Raw genomic sequence first — 20,241 nt, forward strand, 5'->3', positions numbered from 1 at the left:
CCCATCACTGTTCTAGACCAGCTCCCAGTGCAGCACTAGGAACAGTCCAAAACATAGCATAGGAAATAAAACATGAAGTGCAAGTGGGGAAATCACATTTAACCCCCCCTGCTGAAATATTTACATTAGGTCCTTGCTATTTAAATCTTTAGGCAGTATAGTTCCCATGAAAGTGGCAGTAAGAATTACTTAGGATCAAAGGTGATTATGCCCAGACCTATAAAGATTGTTAATACATCGCTCAAAAGACACTTATACATCCCAAAAAGGGAGAAAGGATCAAAATAAACCAATTATCATGTTAAGTAACGATACTTACTAGACATTCTTCTTGATGACTTTTACTGACAGAGCAGATATCTACCCTCAAAGTTTTTTTCTGCAAGGCTGCCTGGGAAAGAACTGTTCTGAACATCTCACTAAATAAAAGAGGTTCAGTAGCAGGATGGAACTTTGTACGGAATAGACAGCTGATGTCAGTTGAAGGTGGAAGAAGTGCAAGTCTAAAATATCTAAAAGTAGGAAGAAAAATAATAGAAAGATAAATTCACCACAAAGTGTCTTTTCATATTATGTTATGCAATATACTTATTTAGAAATGACATAAACATATTTTTCCCATTTAAGGATAAGAAAATGATGGGAGACATCAGACAGGAAATATTCTTCCTTCCTCCATAGATACACTACGTTTGAGTTTCTATTTATTTAACATTCACAAATGCCAAATGCAAGATGTTGGTCCTGTCACATACAAGTGGCTTCCTACAGAACAAGCAGAATCTGCAAAATGAATATAAAGCAGCTTGATTTAAGGTCATTGACAGGTGAGAGCATTGCTGCTATAGTCAAGAGCAATAGGAGCAACACTTGTGTGAGAGTAGCAACTCTACCATCTTTGTTCCCTAGTCACAATAACAGGTGCATTGTGAATCAGTTTTCAAAATATACTTTCCTCTTTCTTGAAAACAGCAGGAAAGCACATTCGTGGGGGTTTATGGGTAAATCTCCAGAAGTCACAGTGCTTAATGATTCACCACTACAGGGAATTAAAATAAATGTATGACAAATCAACCAATTGGCTTGTAAAGTCTTCTGTCTGTCAGATGCCAGGAACATGTTGTTAGGAAAATGACAGAACAATTTCCAAGACTTATCAAGTCTAACAATGATCCTTTCCTGTCAGTACTGCTTGGGATAAATACTGCAAAGAATTGCTACAACAGTATTCTGTGTCACTTGAACATCTCTGCAAGAAGCACAAGCATCCTGTAATACTGAGGGAAATGAAGGAATTTTATGTTTTCTCCTCTCAGCACTCCTGCAGGGCAGGTATGATAAAACCTCAATAGCACATGAATACACATGTGACAATGGAAAAGCTGAAGATATCTCACATGTCTTATTGTGCTGTGAGCTCTACAGGGACATCAGATCAATGTACATACTCCCTCTATTAGAGTGATTTCTCGGAAGAGCAGATAATTTCTATGCACGCCATCTTCTCCAGGACCCAAATCCAAACACCACTCACACAGTAGCCAAATTCTAAATAATTTTAAAGGGCATATATTTTAATGCATACTTTTATTGAAGTAAAGGTAAAGGTTCCCCTCGTGTTATGTGCTAGTCATTCTTGACTCTAGAGAGCAGTGCTCATCTCTGTTTCAAAGCCAAAGAGCCAGCGCTGTCTGAAGATGTGGCCATGGTCATATGGCCAGCATGACTAAATGCCAAAGGCACAAGTGGCAGGTATAACCTTCCCACCAAAGGTGGTTCCTATTTTTCTACTTGCATTTTTACATGCTTTTGAACTGCTACGTTGGCAGAAGCTGGGAGAAGTAATGGGAGTTACGCGACGCTAGGGATTTGAACCGCCAAACTGCCGACCTTTCTGATCGACAAGCTCAGTATCTTAGCCACTGAGCCATTGTGTCTTTTATTAGATTAGATTTATTAGTTTTATGTAAATACATATGTTATTATTGTAATATGACTGTTCAGATATACCATACTTGATTATAGTAATTAAATCCAATTCTCCCAGTCAATCCTGGTTGTAATTAGCAGTTAGACTTAGACTTATATACCGCTTCATAGGGCTTTCAGCCCTCTCAAGGCGGTTTACAGAGTCAGCATATCGCCCCCACAGTCTGGGTCCTCATTTCACCCACCTCGGAAGGATGGAAGGCTGAGCCAACCTTGAGCCGGTGAGATTAGAACCGCTGAACTGCAGATAACAGTCAGCTGAAGTGGCCTGCAGTACTGCACCCTAACCACTGCGCCACCTTGGCTCTTAATTGTTGTCTTTTACTTTCTTTTTTATGTTGCTGATCATTGACTAAATAAATAAATAAATAAATAAATAAAATATATGTTTTAATTGGAATTAGAAAGCAAAAATTAAATGCAGAGTTTATAGGATTCTAACAGAATTTCTGAAAAAGTTTACTGAAAACTGAAGATGATCCAGCAGTGTGATATAGCTGTAAAAAACACAAATACAATTTTAGGCTGCATCAATGGAAATGTAATTTCCAAAGCATAAAAAAACCCACTCCCTTTTTACAACCCCGTAATCCCTTAATTTGGGGTAGAGTCAGGATGACTGGCTGGAGCTCAGCATTTACTGGCTGGATGCCCTTTCTGATGCCACACAGTTTGCAGCAGGTATTTTTTCATTGCTCCCTATGAGAGAAAAAAATTGCTGCTATTTAGGATTGAACTCTCAAATTTCCAAGTGGGAGGTAAGTTCTATCATGAGAGTTGGAATGAATTTGAGAAAAGACAACTGAAAGGATGCAGGACACACAGTAATGAACTGATTATTACATGAAGGCACATTCTGACTAATGTCAGAAAATTTTTTCTAACAAGTAAGAAAAACATCTCTAGTAGTGATTACTCATGGAATTGGTGAACTTCCCTTTTTGAATGTTCTTAGATAGAGATTAGGCAGCTAGCTATCTGTCTGGAGTAATTAAATTTGATTCATGTCTATTTTATGAGAGACAAGGTATGGTTTCACTTCTAATTATTATCCAAATGACAGAGGTATATTGTTCATTATCACATCATGGTATGGCTACTTGTTTTCACATTACAATTTAGCAATATGGGAGAACTTTTCATGTATTGTCGAAAACAGAAGAGGGGATGTAAAAACAAAATCAAACCATGTCAATGAAGAGCTGTGGCTTTCCTATCTTTTATCAAGCTCATGCAACATTTTCCAATGTGAAATGAAGTTGGGGAGCAGACCTGTATCATATTGCTGTATAAGTAGCTCTCACAATATATCAATATTTGTAAAGATTAAACCATCTAGGCTGAAATAAGTGCTCCCAGTAAAAGCAGAATTTCATGCTTTGCTCTTCAAATGAGAAAATGAAACTGTGTTTTCTTTGAAATGCAAATACAACTCAGACATTCAAACAATGAATGCTTAAAATGTCTCAAGGTAGCATACAAATCTCAAACCCAATGCAAAAGTTTGTTCACTTTAAGAACACTCCTTCTGGAGAAGTACTGTTGCTCACTTTCTGCTCATGTTCAAATGGATTTTATTTCTTGGAGTCTTTTAAAAGCCAAAAAGTTAAAATGCTCCTGACTTAATGATTATAAAAGCTGAAAAAGCTGGTGTGTTTTGCCCATTCCACTGTTTTAATTTAGCTAGATTAAAAGCACACCTTCCTACCTGCCTTTGACAGTTGCTGTGGACAGAATACAAATCCCCAAAACTTAAAAACCTTATCACAACAGACAGCAGACAAGGTTATTTATTTGAAGAAATAAGAAAATGGAACTGGTAGTCTTCAACTTGTGACTGCAATTGGGAGTGGAAAGCTGATCATGTCATTACACTCATAGGTTGAAGCATCCAATTGACCAGAAGTATTTTTATGATATTTTCCCCCATAGCGGGTAAATGAACATGGTGGTCTTTAAGTGAATCCATTTGTTCAAATGGTGGAAATGACAGAAACCTGCAAAAATCATAGCAAATTATAGTCATGTGATGCCACACCAGGTCTTTGCCAAGCAGCCAACATGTGATCATGGGGAGGTGAGAATGCAATCATTTATAACATCTGGAAGGTGCTTTTCAGCAATAAAGCACTTGTTCTGTGGCTATCTTAAATGTGAATAGTCATTAAGCAATCAGGAAGAATAAGGAAGATTTTCAGGAAAAAGGGGAACATATTCTTAAATGGGTCGGGAGTTTTTTCCATTCAGAAACTGCATACATTTTCATATGGTTCAGTAATATGCAGTCATTTTTTACAGCAGCAATTCCCTGACTGTTCAGGCACCAGACAGCAATTTTGTGAAAGACAATTTTTGCTCCACAGATTGCGGGGAGGGGATGGTTTCATATGCAACCTAGATCCTGCACATGCTCAGATAAAGCTTTGCTTGCTTGATCACTGCCTATGTGTCTCAGTTCCTTACAGACCACGGACTGATACTGATCTGTGACCTGGGAGTTGGGGACCCCTGCTTTACAGAATAAACCACAAAAGCAAAGGAAGACTTCAAGAAAACTATTATGGATAAACTCCAGAAATATAAAAAGAAAAGAACATGTTAATGTGGCAAATTTCCATCCTTTTCATTCCTATCAAGAAGAATTATTCAACAATGGATCTTGCAGAGATATTTATAACAGAGACTTATGAACTTTGGAAATAAAATGCAATTGTTGGGAAAGTTCCCAATTACAAATTTAAGGAAATACCGTATATACTCGAGTATAGGCCGACCCGAATATAAGCCGAGGCACCTAATTTTACCACAAAAAACTGGAAAAGTTATTGACTCGAGTATAAGCCTAGGGTGGGAAATGCAGCAGCTACCGGTAAATTTCAAAAATAAAAATAGATACCAATAATGTTTTTGAATATTTATTTCAAAGAAAAACAGTAAACTAGCGGTGTATTCAATGAAATACTTCACTCACCTCATGATGCTGATGTCCCGCTATGATGATGATGTCCCGTGCAGCCGTGGGAGCGATGTCCCGCCTCCTATGACACACGGCACAGTGATTCCTATCATTGGATCACTGTACCAGAGGAGGTGGGACATCGCTATGTGGCTGCTTGCCATAACAAGGAGGAGGTGGGACATCGTTGCAGAGCGGCAGGAGGGGGAGGAAGGGGAATCGTAAGACAGCCCTGCATTACATTAGAACGTGAGGAGGGGGGATGGTGCGCTGCGCGCTGCGCGGCAAACTGACACAGAGGGAGGGGAAACTCACAGGGGCACTGGGCCATTCACGAGTGTCACCCAGCGGCATGGCCCCGCCGCTTTTTCTCCTCCATTTCGGGCAAATTTTTCACTGACTCGAGTATAAGCCGAGGCGGCTTTTTTCAGCCCAAAAAGTGGGCTGAAAAACTAGGCTTATACTCGAGTATATACAGTATTTCATTATTAAGAACCACACAAGGGTATCTGATCCTGGATTGATCAGAGATAATAATCGGGTTATTTGTGGTAAATAAGAAACTGTGCAGACTTTCTATGAGTAAATACAATAGCAGACTGTTAACAAAAATCACTGTTAGCAGAAGTGCTTTGAACTTTAACTTCACTGCTGTTTAACCGGTTAACTATTCTTTTTTTTCATATATGTAATGTATGGCAGGTCAGTTGGGTTGCAAATAGATGTAGAAGGTTATAAAATTTGGACCTGTTTTGCAAGGGTAGGGGGAAGCTATTATTGTTGCAATAGATTGCCAGTGTTCAACTGGGGTGGGAGGGAATACTTCTTTTTGACTTTTGTTTTTCTTAACCACATTTTTAAAATCCAGTTTTGTTTTGTCTCTTTTTAATTATTTTTCTTTAGTATTTTGTATTTTAATCTTCTGAATAAAATAAAAATGGTAAAGGAGACATTCCTATCCTAGCTAAGAAGGAATCATATCCTGTGCTCCAATTAGCCAGCAGATGTCTAATAGGATCATGAAAGCACTGGAAATCCGGATGAAGGTGGTTGGTTGGATACACATTCTAGCAGCCAACACTTGCAGCACATAAAGGATGGAAGAAGATTCAAGTTGACATATCTATCCTCCCTGAAACCTGTGTGTTATAAATGCACTTTGATTTCCTGAAAAGGTAAATGCTTAATAATGAATTCCTAGACTTCAAAGTGTACCATTGTCAAAAAAGCATTTTACTTACATTTTGTTACCAGGGGATATTGAAAGAGCCTGAAGATTTTGTAACTGCATTATAACGATCACAAAACTTGAGCTCTTTGTATCGTATCTGTTAAGAAGACGAGAGGAAAAACCCTGCATTAGACATCACATATTTACAATGGTCAGTAAAAACTTAATATCTTAATATATGTAGTGACTCACCGGAGCCCTATTTGTACTTGAGAGGTTTCCAGCATTGTGGTATCATTTTCACTACCTGCGACTTCTTCATTGCTATTGGGTCTAGGGAACAGAGTTTAAGATAGATCAATGGCAATGACAGAAATATTTTTGCAGAATGGGAATTGAGGTCAAACATACTTGAGCAAATCATTGGTAAATGCTGGTCAACATTTTATTTTTTGAACGCTAATATATTTTATTTTTACTACACAGAAATAAATTTGTGTGGGAAATTTTCTTCATGAATACTGAAGCTGTTGAAGTGTGATATATAGGAAACAATGCTAAATATTATCTCACTAAGAGCAATTTATTTGAAGGTCCCATCCTTTAAGATCATAATAATTTACATGATCTGCATATTGTTTGGCTATATAAAATGAAACTAGTTTACATACTTTGATTATAAACAAATGGAATTTGAAAAAAAGACATAATAAAATGTAATACTTTTTACAGACATGATCTCATATATTTAAAATTACTACACTGGGATATAAGATTACTGCACTGGGATATAATTTACTACACTAGGATATAAGATTACATTGGAATTTTAGGTCAATATTGGAACTGTTTTCTATTTCTTTGCTTAAGTTAATGAATTACTTTTGCTATGTTCGTTAACGTTACATGAGGTACTGTCCCATCCTGATGGGAGTGGCCAATACCACCTGGCTGGCAGAGGGGGCATGCTGCAGTTCCTATCAGCCAAGGAATTTCAGCTGATGGGCTCCAGGAGGAAAGCCTTCTCTGTCGTGGCTCCTGCCTTCTGGAACATCTCATCCTCCTGTAATTTTGAAAGAGCCTCAAGACCTGGCTCTGCCAGGTGGGTTGGGACCCAATAGGGGAGCTTCACACTGGAGTGATTGATTAATTAATATCTAATCCCATCTCCCCATCTCTTGTGTGTCATGCTCCCACCTTTCCCATCTGTTTTTAACAGTTTGCAATTGTGAATGATTTTATCTGTTGTGTCCCATGACTGTTAAATTTAATGTCTTTTCTTCTTTAATGTTTTATGCTGTAAATCGCCCAGAGTTGTTGGATATGAGATGGTTGGCAATTTTAAAAATAAAATAAAATAAAATAATTGTGCCTTATTTAAATGTTATTGTCCTTCAATAAATTAAAGCATGTACTCTCCATTTTAAATGCTTGCATAATTAAGTCTTGTTAAAAAATTATCTGAGTACTTAATTGTTTTCTAAAAATATTAGAATGTTCCATAATGAGGATTGATCAGTTCTCAAACTCTTCAATTGTACTATTTTAAAATTTAAATTAGATCTATGGAGAATGTTTTCCAGTGTTGATATTAATATATATTTATACAGATTTTAAGGTATTATTTTTACCTAGGAGAATTATTCTGTTCCACTGATTCTTTATTCTCCTGATTGTAACTTTTTTGAATCTTTTTAAAAAGTTATTCCTTGTCCTATCTGTTTGATTTGTTCTGAAATTGCTGGAAGCCAAATGTTTGAATGTAATGTTAATGGTGTTTTCTGACAAATAGGAATATTCCTGACTTTAAACCTACTGTTTTACAGAAGCTTCATATACACCACTGTCTCCAGCCACAGACTCATCAGATACAGCAGCAGATACACAGCCTGTCTTCTCATCAAGCAAATGAATTCTTGTTCTTTTTGAAAAGTCAATACCTAGGTAAGGGAAAGAACCTTTATTTTAGTCTGTGAATAAGAAAAGCATACTCAACTCTTAGTCAAACTTTATATGGAAGATTCTGAGTTCCAAAACTGTAATTAAATTTCATCACTAGCATTACATGTATTGAAATAGCATTCAAATTTTTCAGATTTAGAATGAGGCTTCTTTACCACTATGTGCATTTTATAAGGCTGAAAAAAACAACCTACTACTTTTCTGCAACTCTTAAAAGTAAGGATCTCTATCATTCATGCATCAATTTTTCCTCTTCTCAAAATCAAAAAAGCAAAAGATGAATGTGCCAATTGAGACAGGTCTTAGCATTAGGTAGAATAAGTTGGCAATTTCAGAGTAAGGGACTATTTTCAGAGCCAACGGTGCTGAGCTCAATGGATTTTTTGGCAACAGAACTATCTTTATGCACTCTGTCTTGGCTTCCAACCGAAAACCTGCTACGCAGACATATAGTTGCAATTTTGCCCCATAGCTACTATTAAAATTTCTTGATGTTTGCACACACAATATAAGAACATGCCTTTTTATCTCAAGCAACAAATATTTTAAGCTGTAATGCAACCCAAGTCTCAATCTACTGCTTAATAGGAAATAGGAACATATGATTTCATCAGAACATCTATACAGTATTGTTGAACTTCTGAGATTTAGACAGTTTTGGCTTTAAATGGCTACCAAAATTAAGTTCACCTTTATTCAGAAATCTTTCTCAGTTTCATTGTGGCCATTTCATTCATATTGGAGAAATACTGCAAAGCACAAAGTTTGAGAGTGCTTTCAAATGGAATGCCGAAGTGCCATAATAAACAAAAGATTTTTGACAATAAGCAATGGCAGAGTGTTATAATAAACTAAAGACTTTTGACATCAAGCAAATTAGATTCTAAATATTTTCATTACGTTTTTTTTAAAAATCCTTTCTGAAATTTCTATATGGTAAGATACAAATCCCAATTCTGTTTTGGATTCACCAGTGACAGAACCTAGGACTCTACCACAAAATTTAAGAGAAAATTCAAGTTTCTTTCTCCTGATTTCAAAATTCAATTCTTGCTAGTTTCCCTGCAGAAACCATAGTACAATCAATGCAAGCAGCATATTGTAATGTAATAACTTGCAAGTGCATGGACTCCCTTTATCTATTAAGGAACCAAATGTATTGGTATGCATTACACCCTCCCTCCTGAGTCATGACTTTACATCTTGTTAAGATGTTTAAATTTTAAGGCTTCAGATTAGAGGATTGATTGCTGCATTTTTCCTTTCATTTATAGCAGTAGGGATGCTTTTTCCTTGATGATGAAGTGCTTTTTCTTTCACCACTTTGAGAGAGGTGAAGGTGATGACATGATTTATTGATTACTCTCAGGAATAAGCACAGCAGTCTGGAATCGACTTTGACAATGACAGAGTCTATCTATGAAAGAACTTTACAGTTATTCTAAATCTGTTATTCCAAAAGATACTCTGCACAGAAAAAAGCTGTGTGCAGGAGACAAGGTTTCCTCTGCCTGAAATGAAGATGCAGAGAAAATACAAACATGTGCAGCATTATCAAAACACTGTTCAAGCCAAGACTAGAACTGATTGATTTCATTGTGAGCAAAACTAAAGATTAAAACTAAGGTTTTATTGATTTACCAGAATCAGTAGAATTACAAGATATAAATTTGAAACTGGACATAATCCAAATATTTACATAACTTTTAGGAAGCTTTTCATTGCATTGGATTGATTATGTGACAGAGACTATAATAACCCTTCCTAACCTGGTGCTCTTTACCTGCATTGGCACATTCAGTCCATCAGTAGACCTGTAATAATGCCTGGTGTACAAATAATCACACAAGGTGATGTCTCAAATTTGAAAGCAGATGGCTGTTCAGAACTTAAGTAATTGCATTGCATTGCATTGGCATATTCAGTCAGTCCATCAGTAGGCCTGTAATTGAGTGAGACCCTTGCAGGTTTGGGAATTTTAAATTGGAGGAGATGGTATAATGAATAACTTTTTTCCAATGATAGTTAAAAGAACTTTTACCGAATTCAGGAAATTAGAGTTTGTATAATGGAGAATGTACATTATAAATACAGAAATAAAAGTCTCCATGTAATTTTTAATAATCATCAACATTAATATTGAAACAAAAATAATGTTTAATACCCCAAAGTATATTATCTGACATGGGGGCTTTGAAATGTTAAGAATTAGATACATCTTTTTTATGCAATCGTATCCTCTAAATGTAATGGGTAATTCTGAATGACTATACATGCAATTGTACTGCTATGTTCCAAATTGTTTTCTGACACTTTACTTTCTTTTCCCTCTCTGGTTAACCTGCAGTTAAAATTCAAACTAAAGACAAGCAACATCCCATTTTGGAGTTTTCATGAATGATCATGTGTTATTGTTTTTTTACAATCTAGGCTAACCTATAGTAAAATTATCTGATGGTCTATGTTTAAGAATTGGTCACAACTGGCCCTGCTTAGCTTAAGGTATCAAGCTAAAGATTAAGAAACCATGAGTTCTAGTCCCACCACAGGAAACCAGATGGGCTGGGGGTCCCTCCCTCTTAGCCTAGAAAGAAGATGACAATGTCAAATCAAATCTAAATCATTGCCAAGAAAACAGCAGGAACACATTGAGGCTAGGAGTCAACACGGTCTCAAAGCCCCTTGACCCTAAATGTTGACCACTGTAACTGCTGCCAACTGATGTGATAATTAACTAATCTAATAATTGTTATCAAATGACAAATCATTTATATTTGTGAATGTGTGTTTTATATTTTTGAACAAATATTCACTAGTGGGATAACTCCTCAAAACCTCAGAATGAGACCACATTTTGTGTATTAGGGAAGAATCGGCAAAACATCATTAAACATTAAGGTTGATCTGGCCAGGGGTGTTGTAAAATAATTATTTATTGTGCCTTCATGTCAGTATTGACTCCTGTTGACTGCCTGGACAAATCCCTGCAGTTTGCTTTGCAAGATTTCATGGGTTTTTCTCCTGCCTGGTTCCTATGGCTGAAAGAGAAGGTGTGCGACAATCATCTGTGCCACGTGATGGTGGGAACATTTAAAAAAAAATTAAAGCATTTTTACTACCTATTCGCCAGAACCAGTAGTAAAAAATGCTTTAAAAAGTAAAAAAGTTCCCATGATCAGCTGTGCGGTAATCAGCTGTGCCGCACAATGGTCAGAATTTTTTTTAGCATTTTTTACTACCTATTTGCCAGAACAGGTAGTAAAAAAATGCTTTAAAAAGTTAAAAAGTTCCAACAATCAGCTGTACAACAATCAGCTTGGCTGCGTGATGGTCAGATTTTTTTTTTTAGCATTTTTTACTACGATCAGTTGTATGACAATCAGCTGTGCCTGATCGTCTGTGAGGTTCCTGGTTGTTGCAGGGGCCATTTTGTGTGAAGTCCAGCTGCTTTTACATTGTGTGTGAGCCAGTTGTGCAGCCATGCCCAACCGGTCACATGACCAATCCATGCCCACCCAGTCTCATGACCACCAAGCCATGCCCACAGAATCGGGGGGAGGCGGAAACATTTTTTTAATTTCATCACTGGTAGAAATGGTCTATCTCGCTGGAGAATTATTGCTGAATGAGAACTACAGGTTAAAGTTTGCCAATTAAAGTCTCATGCTGTAAAAAGTAGGCATCTACAATCTTCCTCATCCCTTTCCTTGCAAACTAAATGAAAAAAACTTCTATCCCAAAAGTATCTATCCTCAACCATCTGCAAATTCTACACTGTAAGCAATTTTGTGATAAGCAAATGTGAATGTGCCATTTCAAATCTATTACATTCACCAAGTGTATGGTGGAGCTTAAGCTAGAGCTAAGCACTGAAATATTATTGTCTGCATTGCAAAGTTTCCCCGCCCCTTCATTTTACTCAGGGAACTGAGCAAATGGCAGACTGTCAATACTGGGAACCAAGTTTGAACAAGTTGGCAAGTGACACAGTGTCAGAAGTGTAAACCAGCTTCTTTCACTACAAATATTTGCTTGCTAAACAATGTACTTTAATCCCAAAGTTTCCAACATCAACCTACATAATTAAACAACAATGTCAATGCCACTTCCATCCTTTACTCTAGCCACAAAGAGCAGAGTTAAAGATATTGGTGCTTACTTTCAAAGTATAAGGAACAATGTCAGTGACACTTCCATCCTTTACTTCAGCCACAAAGAGCAGAATTAAAGATACTGGTGCTTACTTTCAAAGTACAATGGCTTGAGTTGAAATACTTGAGGGAACACCTGTTCCTACAATCTGCTTCTTTTGGCTTTGAGTTCATTGCTGTTCTGGGTATTATTGCCATTTGAACTGAGGCAGGTTGCTGCTGGACCAGGGTTTCTAGAATTGCCTCTCATGGCATCCATTATACTGTCTTTATGGCAAACACTCCTTTCTTATTTCCCCATGCTTTTAAATTTACATATTTTAATTATTTAACTGACACAGCAAGTGGCATTAACTAGCCACTCTCCACTGATTTTGGGAAAGCTAAGAAGGGTCCTGACTGATCTGTATTTAAAGGGAACCATCAGGAAACCACAGAGTGGCAAACTTCATCAGGAAATTAAAAAGTTATCCTGTATTTTACCAAGCAAATAGGATGGCATGTTCATGTAGTCACCAGGGGGTCAGGCTTCGCTCAAGAGAGAATTTGAGCAATACTGGATGTTAGGTGTTATTACTCATTCATTATTATTGTTATTACTCAATCTTATTATTGTTTTGGGAACACCATTTGATTGAAGGACACTATGAAATGTAGTTTCGCCACTATATAATGTTTTCATTTCTACACATGTAACTAAATAACACCGATTTCTAACTAAAAGAATTGTGTGAAAAAATATATATTTAGTTGAACGATTCAAACAAAATGTGGCAATACATTATTCAAAAACTTGGGGTGAAGGAACAAAAAGATTTTAAACATGCATCTTCAATCTGCTTAAATTAATATACTGATAAATCAATTTCTTAGTAAATAACACAGGTGAAATATGCAAAAAGGGTGTTGGTTCTTACCTGAGACGCCTATTCTAATAGTGTGGAGGTAGCATCCAGACTGGGTTGACCTCATCCACTCACTGATAGGACTGATAAAGCTGTTAAGCCATGCCCTTGTCACTAGGCAGACCCAGCTTTCGGCGAAGGAATTCTGTCATCCTCCCAATAAAAATGACAGGAAGCCATGTTCGATGTAGTGCTCCTGGTAGAAAGCCTGTTGCAATGTCTAAGGTTAAAGTCAAGTAATACATTGTAACCAGAATCGTGAGGACCTGCCTTCCTTGGGAGGGACTGGATGCTACCTACACACTATGAGAATAGGCATCTCAGGTGAGAACCAACACCCTTTCTCCATAGTGGTGGAGGTAGCATCCAGACTGAGATGTACCAAAGCTGTAGGTGTCCCCCTGGGAGGGTCTTTGCCTGATCCAAAGCATCCCTGCCATATGCACGGTTTGAAGGACCCTGTAGCCCAAGGCAGCATCAGCCAATGCGAAACTGTCCAATTTATAATTTTTTATAAATGGAGATGGGGATGCCCACGTGGCCACCCTACAGATCTCCGCCAAGGAGGCCTGAGTTGCCCAGGCAGCAGAAGTGGACGCGCTCCTGGTCGAGTGGGCAGTTATACCCGGAGCTGGCATAGAGTGTGACTGATATGTTGTAGCAATGCAGGTTCTCAATCATCTACCAACTGTGGAGGCAATTACTTTCTGACCTAGTGAGGCCGGCTGGAAAGAGCATCTCCGATTTTCTGAATGGCAAAGTTCTCTTTAGATAGATCTTTAGAGCCCTCCTCACGTCCAGGTGTGCCACTTTCTCTTTAGGTGATGGTTCCGGGCAGAAATTGGGAAGAATAGGTTCTTGAGCCCCGTGAAAACAGGAGCACACCTTGGGAATGAAGGAGGGATCTAGCCATAACACCACACCATCCTGGTGACATATACAGAGGTCCTCTCTAGTTGAAAGGGCCTGCAACTCCGTTATATGCCTGGCAGATGTTATGGCCACCAGGAAGGCTACCTTCAGCATAAGGAATCACAGAGAAACAATGCATAAAGGTACAAAGGGGGAACCAGTGCTGCTAATACCTTGGTAAATACCCTAGGGGTGGATGAAAGCCTGAAGGGCAACGCGCTGTACTGAAGTGATGTCTGAGATAACAAAATCTAAGGTATTGTCTGTAGAGAGGCAGAATAGGGATGTGAAGGTATGCCTCTGTCAAGTCTATGGATGTGAGGAAATCTCCCTGTCTAATGCCCCCTAGGATAGACAGTAAGGAGTGCGTCTTGAACGTCCTATAATATAGATAACAGTTTAATCTCTTTAGGTCGAGAATGGCTCTCCAGCCCCCTGAGGCTTTAGGAATCACAAACAGAATGAAATAAAAACCTAGGCCCTGCTGTTGTTTAGGGACCAATTGCACAGTGCAGATATCCAACAAGTGCTGGATCGCCTCCTGCATGAGGCCTTGTTTAGCTGGATTCCTGGAGACTGGACAAGTCTGAAAAAACTTCAGGGATTTGGAGAGGAACTCGAGGAAGAGCCCTGATTTGATTGTCTATTTGTCCCACTCATCAGATGTGATGGAATCCCACCGTTTGGCAAAGAAGGCCAACTGGCCTCCGATGGATGGGTCAGTTGCCAGGAACTTAGTTCCAGTGGTAGAAGCGACCTCCACCACTGTGGAAGGGTCGCTTGGATTGTCTGCCTTGCTGGTTTCGGTCAGCCTGCTGGTGCTGTCTGGGAGTGTTGAAGTCTTGATTGTGAAAGGCAGGTGCCTAGGATATGGGGCCGACTGGGAAAAGCCCCTTCTGGAGGCGGTAGGTAACACCTTTCTCTTTTCTTTGTTCTTAATCAGGAAAGATTCAAGCATCTCCACAAACAATGAACCACCCTTGAAAGGGACTGATGCTAGGCGCCACTTATGGTGGACGTCTGCCTGCCATTGGCGCAACCAGAGCAGCCTTCATGTGGCCACCGATGACAGGGCCCTGGATACAAATCTGGCCGAGGTAAGCATGGCTCCAATGTAAATTGGACTGCAGCCACCAGTTTGTTAATATCCTGATGAGCCCTTACATCTGCAATAGGAATACACTCCTGGAAGTCTTGCAGCCATAGCAGGCAAGATCAGGTGAAGAACAACGCCGTGGTGGATGCTCGGACGGCCCATGCTGCAGCTTAGTGACCCCGTTGCAAGGTGAAATCTGCTCTCTTATCCTCCAGTTTCAACACTTCCTCCGGGGCCCCTGGCAAGTTAGCTGAAGTGTTTAACAAAACCAGGGCACCCACCGTTGAGGTCAACAAGATCTGTGCAAGTTCCTTGTCCATATTTTAAAAAAGAATTGTCCCTCAAGGACGACATAGGACCAGATGTAGGGGATGCCCATTGTCGCTGAACCAAGTCCACAAAAATCTTGGGAGTGGGTATCGTGTTACAGTGGTGGGTTACGGCCATTATGCCATGGTATGAGCATACTGGTGCCTGCTGGGAGCACCAGGTACCATTCTGGTATGGTGCTCTGGAGGGCCCACCCGCCCTCCTTACCTTTATTTGACCCAACCGGGCCATTTGTGCACATGCACGGACCATATGGCACCTGTGCGATGCTCTGAGCAGCTGGAGCATCACAGGTGGTGGGTGCGCATACGTGCACAGCACGTGTGCACATGGTAGACGCTTGGCCCTGTCGCAGCATACCAGTTGCAACAGGATCCGGAACCCACCACTGTCGTGTTGGCCTCAATGGTTTGGTCCAAGAAAAGTGTCTCTGCTGATACGGCCTATGTGCACAGTGGGGTGGCAGCTGCCTTAGACCCAAAGTTGGCCAACGTCTTTGCGTTGAACAGCAGAGACTTGAAAAGTGAGGGCTGAAAGAGACCCGAGAAGGATGGCAGATTTGGGGACATACCCTCATCTTCAGAGAGATCTGCCTCCCTGGTCTCTCCCTCCTCTGACACAGATGCCTGGTCATCTTGGGCAAGAGCAGGAGATAATGAGCCAGCTGCAGAGGTGATGTCCGTCACTGCCGCTGGGCACATAGGTGCCTCCTGCCGGGGCATTCCTACCTCTGCTGCAACCCAGCTGCGATGACTTGTTGGATGGCATTCACTATTATGTACTGCATGTTAGGCATGCACATGGGGATCAGTTGTTCAGGGCGGAATCCCTGTGATGTTGATGGGAAGGCTGTTTCTCCCCTTTCTGATCCCAGAGGCATTGCACAGTTCCCTTGATGGGGCAGGGTCTGCAGATCTTGTGCTGACCGCCAAATGCCAGATGTACTGATAGGGAACCTGAGATCGAGAGAAGCCTCCCTATCCTCTCTGCCTTCAGGGGATAACTGAAGCACTTGTCTTGACAACGAGCTCTGCCTTCTGTCAGATGGTAATGAGGCAGGAGTCTTTTGACTACTTGCCCTTATATAACTGCTCCAGTGCTTTATCTTTCGGTCTCTTGAATTTAGAGGTGGACTTTGAGGCCTTTTTTGCCTTGGATGACCTGGCAGCCACCTTAGCACTCTTCTTATGCGCCCTGCCTGTATCCATCTTAGTGGATGTGGATGGAGATGGGCCCTAGTGGAGATCTGGGGCCCCTGCCTCAGGATGCGGGCTAAGCAGCTCCCCTGGCATACATACAGAAGTCTCCCCCAGCTCAGCATTGCTAGCGGCCGCCGTTTTGGAATGTTGCAGTCGGAGGATGCAAAATGGTGTCTTGCGTCTTTTGCAATGGCCGCGCTGACTTGAGCAAGTGGTGGAAAAACAAAGGTTGGGCTGCTGCTGGTCACGTGGGCACTCCGCGGCTGCTCTCTGAGCTGTGGTTCGTCACTCAACTTCAAAATGGAGCGGTGGAGCACTCCGATCACTGCACGGCTTGCCTTGAGCCTTCCGGAAGCCTTCACGGCTTTTCTAGCTGCCTCAGCTCGCTCTTTGAAGCTCTGATTGTCGCACAGCTTGCCTCAGGCATTCTAGGAACCTCCATGGCTTGTGTTGCCTTTGCGGCTCGTTCTTTGAAGCCCCGCTGGTTTGTAGTGCTGTTGCAGCCCCCAGATGCCTTGGGCAAATCACAGAGTTCTACCAGGCGATCTCCAATCGTAAGTCAGGTAGGTTGTGGAGGGAGACTTCACAGGAGGTTAAATTGCCACCCTCTAGGGGCTACAGGCATTAACGGGCCACCTCACCAAGGCTCAGGCCCTTGTTAGCTCCCTCCAGTAATAATTCTCAAATAGATCAAAAAAGGATCACTTATCTTTCAAGTATTAATAAATTGCTATGGAGCAATACATGACACATCGATCCTCACTAAGGGACAGCCTAGCAACAAGGGTGAGGCTTAACAGCTTTATCAGGTTCAGTCCTATCAGTGAGCAGATGACGTCAACCCAGTCTGGATGCTACCTCCACCTCTATGGAGAACAGTAATTCACAACTACCAAAAGGCGTACTGGACAGAATGAGGTACAACTGGTGCAAGAAGAAAATGGTCCTTGCTGGCAGCCATGGGCATCATTTACCACTGTTAAAACTAATCTAGCATTTTTTAGAATATTTCTGTCATATATTTCATTATGTTAGATACTTCTGCTGTCTGCCAGCTGCCTGCAATTTGGCAGTTCAAAGCTCACCAGGCTCAAGGTTGACTCAGCCTTCCATCCTTCCAAGGTACATAAAATGAGGACCCAAATTATTGGGGGCAATATGCTGACTCTAAACCACTTAGAGAGGGCTGTAAAGCACTGTAAAGTGGTATGTAAGTCTAAGTGCTATTGATAAAGTATTAATCTCAACCAAAAGTATAACAAGCACATTCTAAGAAAGTTCTATACTATGACATTTCCAAATCTGGCATACCTTTCCAAACCAGCAGTAATAACAGACTGGCCACACCCCCAAACCGGTTCCCTGGTCACTGCTCACTCACCCCACCGAGTCTCTGCTCTGCAGCTTGCCTGCCTGAAGTCCTGCGCTCCTGATCTGTCTGCCAGGTAAGCCTGCGAGTCGCAGCTTAGCTAGCTACCCTTCCCCCTTCCCTGTGTCCCTGCCATGCTTCCCTGCCTTCCACATGGCCTTCCTGGCAGTCCCCCATGCCCGCTTGCCTTCTGAGGTTGATGTCCAACCCGATGTGGCCAGTGGTGGGTGGGCAGCCCTTGGTGGGCTGGTGGAAATGCAGACGCTGTGCTGGGGCTGCGGCGGCGATGCTGCGGGAGGGCAAGCAGACATCCCAGGGCTGCTGCACTTGCACCCACTCTGTTTCTGCAAAGGCAGAGCTCCCCTGCTGCAGGGATATCCAAAGAGGGGAGGATGCTGCTCCACAAAAGGCTGCCTTCCACCCGGGCCCACATGCCTCTTGTGCTGGCTGTACGGGGCTTCAGGGTCCAAAGCAGCCCACTGGCTTCCCACCCAGCCATCTGCCTGCTCCTCGGCCATGACGCCGCTTACCACCAGCAAAGAAGTGGAGCAAGAGGTGGTTGGGTGGGGGCAGCCCCTCATGTGGAAAGCGGGCCGCAGCCAAGTCTCCTTCCCCCTGGAGTGCTGGACTCCACAGGTTCAATTTCTGGAGTAGTGCCAGTGGTCAGACGGTACGATCTACAAAGATCGTCCTCCCCTTGATTTCTGCCAGGCTGCGCTTGCCTCGCGCTGCAGCAAGCAAGGAGGGTCTCAAAGAGAATGAAATGGGCATGCCACTTCTTCAGAGGAGCCGAGACTTGTGGGGGTGCAACAAAGCTCTGGCCTCAGCTATTGCGAAGAAGCGCCACACCCATTTCCTTCTCTTTGAGAGCTACCTTGCAAAATGTCAGAAAATTCCCTATTTTGCAAGGTGGCTCTCAAAGAGAAGGAAACAGGTACAGCACTTCTTCAGAAAAGCCAAGGCCAGAGCCGTGTTGAACCCCCTCCAGCCTCGAATCCTCTGAAGAAGTGCTGCACCCTTTTCCTTCTCTTTGAGAGCTGCCTTGCAAAACGTCAGAAAATTTTTATGGCCTGCCGGAACAGTTAAATCCAAAACCTGCCCAAGAATCCTGCTCTGCGGGTCTTAATCACTCCCAGATGCGGCGCTTTTATGGGCCATTTAGAACAAAGGAGCCCATAAAACTGGAAGCAAGTAAGAGCCCGGAGCAGGAGAGGAACATGGGGTGCTGCCTCTGGTGGGATGGGGGCACCCCAAGAGGGCCCTTCCTTAGGGAGGCTGGCCCAGCCTCAGCCCTGAAGACTCCGGAGCTGCCCAGCCTGCCCTCAGCTTCAGGCAGGCAGTCAGGAGGACTTTGAAAAGCTCTTTATTGCCAGGGGAGAGTCATTTTTATGATCCTCCCCCCTCCAGAGAGAGGAGGCAGGCTGATTTGAATGTGGGCAGGCGGTTTGTGGCCAGTGGTCTTCACTTGTTGGGGCACTCCCCTTCATCCTTGGCAGGTGGGAACTGCTTTAGCGTGCACCTCCTTCCTCGCTCACCTGCTCACCTGCTATTGGTTCAGTTCAGGTTCAGTTCCCAGTGGTTTCCTCGGTCTTAATCGGGGATCGGTACGGAAGTGAAGCAGACAGAAGCCCTGCTCTGGCTGCAGCCTTCCAGGGCTGCATCCGGGATTCCGCTTGTTGCCCAAGTGTCAGTTATTGCCTACACCCTCCTTCTTGTTTAAAGTTAGTTATTTTTAGCTTTTCTGAGTGCCGGGATGGTTGTGTGTATGGGAGGGCCAGCCAGGCACAGGAGGGGATGGACAAGCTGGTTGGTTGCTCTGACAGCTGGTCATGTGGGAAAGAAAGTGGTGTTTGTATGTGTGTGTGTGTGTGTGTGTGTGTGTACGTGTGTAGACCCAGGTTCTAAGTCAGCTAAGGCCCCTCCATGTGCTATGAGCTGGCTGACCCCCCCTCTTCGAGGAGAGGGAGGGCTGCCTTGCTGGAGTTGGAGGGCCACACCCTGTTCTCCCCCAGCAGCTGTTTCCTGGGCACCTTGCAGTGGGACTGCAGTTGGGTGCCTTGACTGCCATCTGGCAGCCTTGAGGGGGAGGCGGGAGATCCTGGAGATCAGCAATGGAGGGGGGGCACGATCATGGAGAACATTGAAGAAAAGGGCTGAGGTGGCCACAGGCTGGGTCTCCTACTGTTGCTGCCAGAGACCCA

The 20,241-nt window shown here is 42.1% G+C and overlaps 1 protein-coding gene across 4 annotated transcripts in view; it reads right to left on the reverse strand.

The window, feature by feature from the left end:
• WWC2 (WW and C2 domain containing 2) overlaps positions 1-20,241 on the reverse strand; it is a 157,267-nt gene that overhangs the window by 25,435 nt on the left and 111,591 nt on the right. For all 4 annotated transcript variants that reach the window (XM_087724547.1, XM_014051935.2, XM_014051934.2 and 1 more), the window contains 4 exons: positions 7,933-8,056; positions 6,369-6,449; positions 6,187-6,273; positions 320-512 (listed from right to left, as the gene is read on the reverse strand). In XM_087724547.1, coding sequence (XP_087580673.1) covers positions 320-512; positions 6,187-6,273; positions 6,369-6,449; positions 7,933-8,056 — 485 coding nt within the window. The remainder of the gene's footprint in view (positions 1-319; positions 513-6,186; positions 6,274-6,368; positions 6,450-7,932; positions 8,057-20,241) is intronic.

The sequence above is a fragment of the Thamnophis sirtalis genome, unplaced genomic scaffold, assembly GCF_051295495.1.
Source record: "Thamnophis sirtalis isolate CommonGarterSnake01/CBP01778 unplaced genomic scaffold, rThaSir2_p1.2 scaffold_10, whole genome shotgun sequence".
NCBI lineage: Eukaryota > Metazoa > Chordata > Lepidosauria > Squamata > Natricidae > Thamnophis > Thamnophis sirtalis.